This window comes from Octodon degus, unplaced genomic scaffold (assembly GCF_000260255.1).
Source record: "Octodon degus isolate 3935 unplaced genomic scaffold, OctDeg1.0 scaffold00007, whole genome shotgun sequence".
Taxonomy (NCBI): domain Eukaryota; kingdom Metazoa; phylum Chordata; class Mammalia; order Rodentia; family Octodontidae; genus Octodon; species Octodon degus.
In genome coordinates this window covers 51,778-61,327 of record NW_004524583.1, presented here as the reverse complement: position 1 = coordinate 61,327, position 9,550 = coordinate 51,778, and the positions used below count along the sequence as shown (strand labels likewise).

Sequence of the window (9,550 nt, the reverse complement as noted above, 5' to 3'; positions counted from 1 at the left end):
GGGGAGGTCCTGGGAAGCAGAAAAGTGTAGGTACTTGTGGCTGTGGCCCAAAAGAATCTGTAGCCAATGACACAGCAATTTGCTTCTTAAGAATCAGGTGATCTCAACTCTACAGCTTAAGAAATGAGTATTAATCTTGGTGTGACCATGAATACACCCTTACATTTCCTGCTCCCTGAAGGGAAGCTATCTCACTTGGTAAATGGTTTCTACTAAATTAAGTAAAAAGTGCAGTACAAGTTTAGGAACTGAAATTCTTTTCCTTCTTAATTTTAAACAACTATTTTCACCTTCCTTGTGTAATTGCTCCAAAGCCACCCAGGAAGACCAAGGGCATGAGCAAATAGTAGGGTAGTTATATGCAAAAATAAAAGGAAAATAATGCAGACTTTTTCTGCCTGAGGTTAAGGAGATTTTAACTGGCTTTAAAATGCTAAAAAAATTAAGTTCAAGCACCATCTAGTGGTTCTCAAATGTGTTTTGATGAAAGTTCTTCCCAATTTTCTTCAATTTTAGATATAATTGAGTTCATATGTACAATTATGTGTAGGCATATGTGTGTTCATAATATAAAAACAATAGTTTTTTTTCTCCATCTGTACACAAATATATGAAGATAAGGGTTGGGGAGAGTAGCTATAGCTGTTTTATTCTTCCAGTTTAATGTCATCCAGAAACCATGGATATGAAAATGAGACAGAGAAGGATCACAAATTTACATAAATCTCCCCCACAAATGACTAGAATTCATTCAGTGCAAAAATAATCAAGTCAGTTCAGGTGGCTCACACTTGTAATCACAGCTACATGGGAAGGTTGAGGCAAGAGGACCTCAAGTTCCAGCCCAGTCTAGGACACTTAGTAAGACTCTTTCTCAAAACTGAAAGGACTGAGGATATAGGTCAATGGTAGAGCAACTGCCTAGCACGGGAAAAGCTGTGGGTTCAATCCTCAATACCCAAAGAGGTGGGCAGAAATTAACACAATAAAGTCTGTAAAGTACAATAGATCTTAGTTCTTTGTCCTACTCTATCATCTCTAGGAGTCCACAGCTGTATCCTCATCTCCCTGGTTCTGCAATGCAGATTTGTTTTCACATATGTAGGAACTGGCTGATTGAATGCTGAATGATCTTTGCACAACCCCAGATTCCCAGGTGCTTTCCCACGATGAGCCCCCACCTTCCCTTCAATTTAAATGAACAGAAATTCTTCTGATGACACTGACAAAAGATCTACAAAGTGTGGTACAGGGTTCCAGGATAAATCCTGAGGGGACTTGACTGACCTTATCAGATACAAAAGTTACATCTCTTGTTATATAGCTTTTGCTTTATCTTAGTCTTAACCATCCATCAGAAAGGTATAAAAATGAGGTATAAAGGGTGAAGCCATGTTGGTATGCTGGGCTGTAAAGGGCTCAGGTCAACAACTTCTGACAATGCCAGTCCTGTGGATGACCCAATACTATTATGGACTACTGAACTATATTGGAATATTTTGCTGAATTCACACACCTACAATATTTAAATGGCAATGGAATACCCTTCTCTGACAAAGCTAAGCAAAAAAAGAGGATACAAATGAATGACCATTTTGTATCTGTATATAGAAAGTAGTTAGGATAGATATACAGCTACTTTTTCTTAATTTAATGAAAAGAAAGATTTGTATTAATAGTGTTTGGACAGGGAATCATGTCAGCATCTTGTACTATAAATAATCATTAAGAAGATAACAATATGCAATGTATTAATTAGTGAAATTCTCCTACTAATCAGTTTTGAAACTGTCTCATTGCTATTTGTTTCTCAATAAAATTACTTTTTAAAAAAGAAATCCTTCTGAAATTATTATAGAGATAATGCTAATATGCATGAGGCCTAGCTTCTGAGGTTGTCTGTTTCATTATCTCTAAGCAAGAAAAAAGTAGGCCATTACCTGCAGTTCAGTAGAGCATAACCAGTTGTTGCAATGTTGGCAGCAAACTTTCAAAATGATGAAGTAAGTATTTGTATTCAATAAGATTAAATTCAGTTATATGTACCAAAACAAATCCAAAACAACAGTAACATGGACAAAATAGTTTATTCTCTCTCACACAAATTCAATAAGAAGGTAGTTTAGGGCTGGTGAGGACACTGAATGACTACCAGGATCCAGGTCCTTCCATCTTTCTTTCTCTCCATCTTGGTGAGTAGCTGCCCTCCTCGGTGGGGCCATGGCTAAGTTGGCTGCTGGAGAGTCACTCATCACACCGCAAAATAAGGAGGAAGCAAAGGATAACCTGTTCTTAAGATTTTCTTAAACTATCTCCAGGATTTATGTTTGTGTCTCATTTTCCAAAACTGGTGATCGTATTTTGCTGCAAAAAAAACCAAGAAATACCTTTATACATCCCTATGGTAAATAAAATCTGAATTGTGCTAATAAGCAATATATTGGTGACCTCATGCCACAATAATGCTGCATAGTAAGCAACCACAGAAACTAGGCAGAAACACTGCTCATATGTCTGCGATCAGAAGGTGTCAGGTCTGATCATCTCAACTTTACATCCCTACATGACTAGGGCATGGCTGACTATTGGATCATCCAGGCTAGGTTTGATGAGAGTTAAGGAGGTCAGATTGAGGCAACACCACTGTGTTCTCTATGATTCTCATTCCCTAGCAAGCAAGGTTAGGCACATGTTCATAGAGTGGAAAGTGGAAGCCCACAGGACCTCCGAGATCCACACTCAGAACAGATGTTTTGCCACTTCTGCCTCTTTTCATTGTTCAAAGCAAATTACATGGGGTAGGTAAACATACACTCTGTTCAGGAAGAGAACTTTAAAGTCAAATACTACAAGAACTATTACACGAGTAGATAAAAGCATGAATATTTAGAGACATGAATATAGTTATTTGCCATAAGACAAAGGCATTGAACCAGACACCTTGTAATCTGTGCCATAGTCTTTTAAAATCTGTCACAGAATTATATCACTAAATTTCTTCCCTTTCCACATCCTGTTTCAAACACACACACAAAAAAAATTGTAATAAAAAAGAGATACAGGAACTTATATATGTAATATTTATTTACTAAGTTGTTTTGTTTTTTTTGTTTGTTTGTTTTTTGTTTTTTTTTTTACTTACTAAGTTACTAATAGAGTGGAATACCTTCAGTGCTCATCCTACACCTTAGAAAGAGTTTGCTAGCTGTGCATCCAGCTGAATTTCTTTCCCCTCAAAGCAGCCATGGTACATTTTCTAGGCAGCATCCAAGTTCATACAGCCATATATAGGACTGAGGACTAGCCAATCAAATGTGAGCAGAAGTGCTTGCTACTCCAGGCCTGGGCCATCTATAAAGGCCTCCCACATAAAATCCTATTTCTGATTCACCAGCTGAATAGAGAATACTCTGAGAAGGGCAAAGTAGTCACAGGACAAAAACAGATAAAAATCACAGCCTACAAAAACACCTCTTATCCACTGCCAGGCCTCACCAATAATGCTGGCACAGGATATGACCAAGAATCAAACTTTTTCGGTGTGTAACCAAGAAGGTAGGATGAAAGCCCCATCCAATTAGAATACTGTGTTTATTTAGTATCCTCCAGTGTTGTGCATTCTTTTCTTCTCCTAGAGTTTTACAGAAAATAAGTGTCCCAGGCCACCTGCAACTTTACATTAGAGATGTTTCACTTAAATTAAAAAGGTTTTACTGTAGGATCATCACCTATACCAAGTGGAGATACAGTCTCAGCTTACAGTGCCCCTGAAAGATACGGAGGTTCTACCAATATCTTACTCTTTAAGACCTCAATCTCTGTAATTGATAGAGTAGACAGCATGGGAAACTGAGACACTGGAGCTGTAAAAATTAAAGGTGCCTGCAGCATTGTCCCCAATGATGCTGGCAGTTCCTCAGTGGGAATTTATAACTTCTAAAATGCAAGTGCTGTTCAAACTAACACCAGGCATTGATTTAATAAGTCTACACATGCACCCCACCTGCTCTTTTCCTTGTTAGCAGGCAAGACACAACCAGGTCATCTACTGGCTCACTTACATGAGTGTTTGTTGCTCCTGCTATTTTAACTTCTCAAGGGCATAAAGCATTGGAGATTGGGTTGCCTAGGGTTAAGCTGCTGAGCAGAGGGATCTCTGGCTGAAATGGAAAAGCTCGTAGTCACAGTGCTCTGAAGTCAAGATCCTACCAGGGCTGAGGCAGCCCAGGACATGGGTGCTGACACTCCCTTTTCCCAAGCAATAAATTTGCCAACCTTAGAGATCAAACAGTTCACTTAATTGGCAAGATTTACTGTCTTTGTTTCTCCACTTTTGCAGGCTTTGGGCTCTCAGGCACACCTCATCCTGCACCTCTCAAATCTGTGGAATAAAGATGAGAGGCATTCTTTGTCTTGACTCCCAGAGAGTCTATATTCCCAGGAGTCTTTATTCCTGAGAGAGCTCTGACTTTCTTAGAGCTCCTCATATCATATCACTGTCTCTTCTAATTAAGCCATTTGTCATCTACTCATTTCAGGAGGCTAGAGCAAGGCCAAGTCCTCAACAGGAAAGGATCAAGAAATCAAGTGAAAATACCACCCAAACTATGTGAGGCCATACAGAAACTACCCAGCACTGTTATTTTGCTGTTGCTGCTGCTACTGGAGCATTTTCCTCTTTAAGCTGGGGAAAATGTTGTTTCACTTGTGCTAATAGAAGCTCACTAAAGAAAAGTGGAAAGTAGATAAATCATCCTGCACTTATGGTAGCAAGAGTCAAGCATCTGCATGGGTAGATTCACTGTGTGCTGATGGACTGAAACAAGTTTTGCCAACTAGTACATGGGTTCTCGTAAACCCTGAGGCCTGAATAGTGCTGGCAGCCATCAGGCTGGGCTTTAAACATGACAGTTTTATTGCAAATGGCTGCTTTCTTGTCATGTCTTATTGAGTCTAAATTGACTTTCAGCTTTTTGTCATTCTCTAGGAAAAACATAAAATATATAATTAAAAAGAAATGAACCCAAGCCCCCAGCAGCAAGTAATTGGATGCAAACATTAGAGAACTCCCTGGGGCTTCACTACTCCCACTGAATTCTGGCCAAGGAAGCCCTGGGTCATGGCTGCAGTGAAGTGGGAAGTCTTGTCCCAGATCTGTGGGAGCTTCTGGGTTATTCACAAAGTCTAATAGGAAAGAAGGCACTGAATATGCAGTGAAGTATGTCTAGCTTTTCCCAGCACACGGTGGATTAATGTCTTCCATAGTTTCTAATGAATATTATCATTTGAATCTTTAGTTCCTACCTGCTAGCATTTATCTTCTGGTAGAAAGCAAATCCCAAAATGACCAGAACAACTATGAACACAGAGAGTTTCACATAGAGAATAATTAGCAAAGATGATGCTGGAGATCTTGAGCCTTAAATACAAATGAGGGTAAGCAGTCACTTTAAGTATTCTTTTAATTAACAAATTAAAATCAGTACTTTAAAAGAGCATTTGAAAATATTCTTAAAGTTTCACATTGTCAAAACCAAAAAGCCTTCTAAATTATAACTCAAATGTTACTAACATACCATTATTTCATAAAAGCTTAGGAACTATGTTTCTGTTTTGCATTTGGTAAGTTTCAACAAATATTTTCTGCAGAAAATGTATGGTAAGCCTTAATATTTTTCAATTTTATAAGAAAGAAAATTTTCCCATGTATATTATAATCTTTTAAATGCATTATTCTTAATAATTTAGGCCTGATTGATAATACTTGCCACATAGAGTAAGGTGATTTTGACACTGAATTAATTAAAAAAACCACTCTAATCAAACATTTTGTGACTTTTTAATTTCATTTTGTTCCTCCTTTAAATGGCTCCCAAAATTGTCTTAAAATCACACAAATGAAGACAATCATTCTTAAATCTTTTCTTCTATGCATGTGGTGACCTAGGGAAGGTATGGCTCCAAGATGTCATTGCATTCCATTAAATAATTCACTCAGAACTGAATGCTAAGCTGGAAGGATGTCAGGCAATAACTTAGATACTGTCAGAGAAAAGATGACAGGACAGCAGTCCTCAAAAACTTCAGAACCCTACCGTGTACATCAGGCCCCTATAAATGAAAAGTTACAGAGCTGAAACAGTGCTAAGTATGTTTCACTGGTGAGAGAACATGTAATGAATACCTGTTACAGAAGGGGCCAAGGGCACAAAGGACATAGAGTTAATTGACTCTAGCTGGCCTTAGGGAAAAGTGCAATCTGAAATGAATCGTCCTGGTCTGGTTTGAATAGGTAATTAAGAGTAGAAGAAAAGAATTTTCAAATCAAGTGGACAACCTAAATGAAGATTTGAAGAAGAGTTACCCTAAGTCATATTCAGATAGAGGAACAGCCATGAGGACTTTCATGGTGACGATACTGTCTTGTGTGATATCATAATACCTGTCTTTATATACTTGTGCAAACTCAGAGAATTTACCTCAACAGGAGTCAACCCTAGTGGAAACTATGGACTTTGGGTAAGAAATATGAATGCACACTGGCTTGGTGATTGCATTAAACATAACACTTGTGCAGCGTGTTCAAGTGGGGAGGTGTAGGCTGGGTGGGCTCAAGGGCTCTATGAGAACTTTCTGAACTTTCCACTCAGTTTTTTTGTGAATCTAAAACTCTCCAAAAAATAAAACATATTCAAAAACCAAAATGTATGTGGTTCAAGGAGGTCTCATAGTACATGAAATTCATTTCTGTCATTTTATTTTAAACACTTTTGAATTGTTGTATCAGTTCAGACCTAGCATTTCCCGCAAGACATGATCTCAGTCAGGTCTCACTGCTTTAAGGATTCATGAGTAGAGAATTCTTGTAGGAGAGATATGAAACTCAGCCCCCATTGTTACAGTAAGAACATTAGAACTAAATAGTTTATCACAGGGATAATAATTGGAAAAATAACCCTAATTCAGAAGGCATTGCCTTTCTGCTAAAGCACTGAAACTAAAATGAATGCACAGCAGCAAATATAAGCCACTGGCCACAGCAAGAGCTCAGTCTAAGTGCACAAGTCAACAAAGCCAACTTGGCAAGTGGTTTCAAATCTGTACCCTGGCATTCCAGGATGGTGGCTGAAGGAATACAGAAGGGAGGAGGGCAGAGTCAGAGCAAGCCACTGTCCAGTACTTTCAATTATTTTTAAATTCTGGTTTTCAAAGCATCTAATTTTAAAAGTTTAGCTTTACTCTTAAAAACTAACAAAAACATTGTTTTAAAATTTTTAACTGGCAGTTTACCCTGAACATCCTAAAGTCATCAGGAGAGAAGCGTGAGAGGAAGGAGCCAGAAGAGTCATCAGAGGTGGCTAAGGGAGATGTGAGTGAGAAAGACAAATGTAGCTGCATCACAAGCACCTTGGCAAGGACTTCAACCTTTACTCTGAAATAGATGGAAAGTTAGATTTGCTGTAGTCTAAGTTCATCATGCTATGTTAGAAGTGAGATATGCAAAGAACTATGTAAAAAGCTAGGACACAGATTAGGTTGTTGAACGAATCCTAGCAAGAGAAGAACATGCACATGGAAAGAAGTGATTGAATACTATGTGCATTCTGAAGTTATTCGGGACTGTGTCCTCCCTCTCTCCTCTCTATTGAAGTATTTAAAATAAATCTCCAACCTGGGGCCTCCGGATCCTGAATTGACCCAGAGTGCAGGCCTGGCATGTGAGTGAGATCACTAGGCCCACTGGATCCTCATTTGACCCAGAGTGCAGGACCAATATGGAACCTTGCAGCAGAACTCCCTGCAAAGAGGATAGAGGCAAGACATACCAAGCTGATTCAGGAGCAGAACATCTTACAAGAGTGACACAAAGTTTTAAATCCAATGGCTTCAGCAGGAAGAAGTGGAGCACAGAAACCAGACCCCAATCAGATCCAAGCCACACACCCCTGGAAGAATCTGAACTTCATAGATCCAGTCCTGGTACTAAAGTAATAACTTTATCTAAGTTCTACACCAAAAATCAGAAGACAGTGGTATACAAAATGACAAAGAGAAGGAACAAAATGCAGTCTCAGGCCCCGAGTCCACCCATAACAAGTGCAGAAGACACTAGCAAAGAGGACATTGGAAAACAAACACCTGAAACCTCTGAAATAATAGCGTTGGAAGTAAAGAAACAACTGCAGAAAGGTATAGAAGAAATCAAATCAGAAATAATTTCTGATGTAAAAAAAAGTAATGATAACTATAATGAAAGAAGTACCAAGTGCTTCTAAAGAATACACTGATAAAAAAAATAGAGCAGAATATAAAAATGATGAAATCCCTGAATAAGCAATATACGAAAGACATAGAATGCATGAAGCAGACTCAAAGTGATATACAGGAAATTAAAACCTCAATCACAAGCTGGCAAAACCGTTTGAGTGAAAGTGAAAATAGACTTAGACCTTGAAGACACCATTTCAGCTAGTGAAAAAGCAAGAAAATATCTCTTCAAAACAACTAGGATGCAGGAAAAAAAATAATTCAATACCTGCAAGACAATGCAAAGATGAGCAATGTGAGACTAATAGGCATCAAGGAGAGGAAGGAGTCAATACAAATGATATAAAAAAATATGGGCAGAAGTAATAGCAGAAAACTTCCCAAATATGGGGCAACAATTTGACATTCAGTAACCGAAGCATACAGAACTCCAAATAACATCAACCCAATTTAAAAAACACCCAGACATATAAAAATCAAGATCCCAGAAATTCAGCACAGGAAGAGTATACTAAAAGCTGCTAAAGAAAAGAAACATAACACATTTAAAAGAAAATCCATCAGAAAAATGGCAGATTTCTCTTCACAAACCATCAAGTCAAGAAGAGCATGGATCAAAGGACTTCAAGTCTTGCAAGAAAACAAATTCCAACCCAGACTGATTATCCTGCAAAACTCTCTTTCAAGTATAATGGAGAAGTGAAATACTTCTATGACAAAGAACAACCAAGAAATTTCATGATGACAAAGCCAAGCCTACACAGACTACTGAAAGATGTTCTAGAGAGGGAGCAAAATGAATGAGAATGAAAAGAACCAACGAAATAGAGCAAACAAGTAAACACAGGAGAATAAGAGGTATACAACTGTAATCTTTCAGTTATTCTTTTGTGTACAGCAGTAAAATATTTCCATCAGCACACTCTACAAATGGACTTTTCTTGCACCTTATGGGTCATGATTCCATCTGGGTCTACAGGGTGGATTTCAAGGAAAGAACTGTAGCTCATTCCCACAAGTGACACTTGGCTACGAGTAAGTGTCATAGACATTTTCCTTGTCCACAATACACTAGAACTTTGTGCAGTATCCTATCCTCAAACTCTTAGAAGTGCTGGTCATTTATTTGCTATTCCAGTATTTATCTTATGTTTTATTCTTAGTACTTCTTTGCTATCATGAAAACTTTTTCATAGTTCAATTGTTTTGAAATATTTAATGTTTAATTAATTAGTATTTAATTTTCTGAATATTGCTTAATCTTAATTTTTGTTTTAAGATT

At 37.9% G+C, this 9,550-nt stretch overlaps 1 protein-coding gene across 1 annotated transcript in view; it reads right to left on the bottom strand.

Annotated features, from left to right (window-relative positions):
- Positions 1-2,321: 2,321 nt before the first annotated feature.
- LOC101584207 (cell surface glycoprotein CD200 receptor 2) overlaps positions 2,322-9,550 on the bottom strand; it is a 40,023-nt gene continuing 32,794 nt past the window's right edge. The window contains exons 5-6 of the mRNA XM_023701218.1: positions 5,305-5,419; positions 2,322-2,364 (exon numbers count right to left, since the gene is read on the bottom strand). Of these exons, the coding sequence (XP_023556986.1) occupies positions 2,322-2,364; positions 5,305-5,419 (158 nt within the window). The remainder of the gene's footprint in view (positions 2,365-5,304; positions 5,420-9,550) is intronic.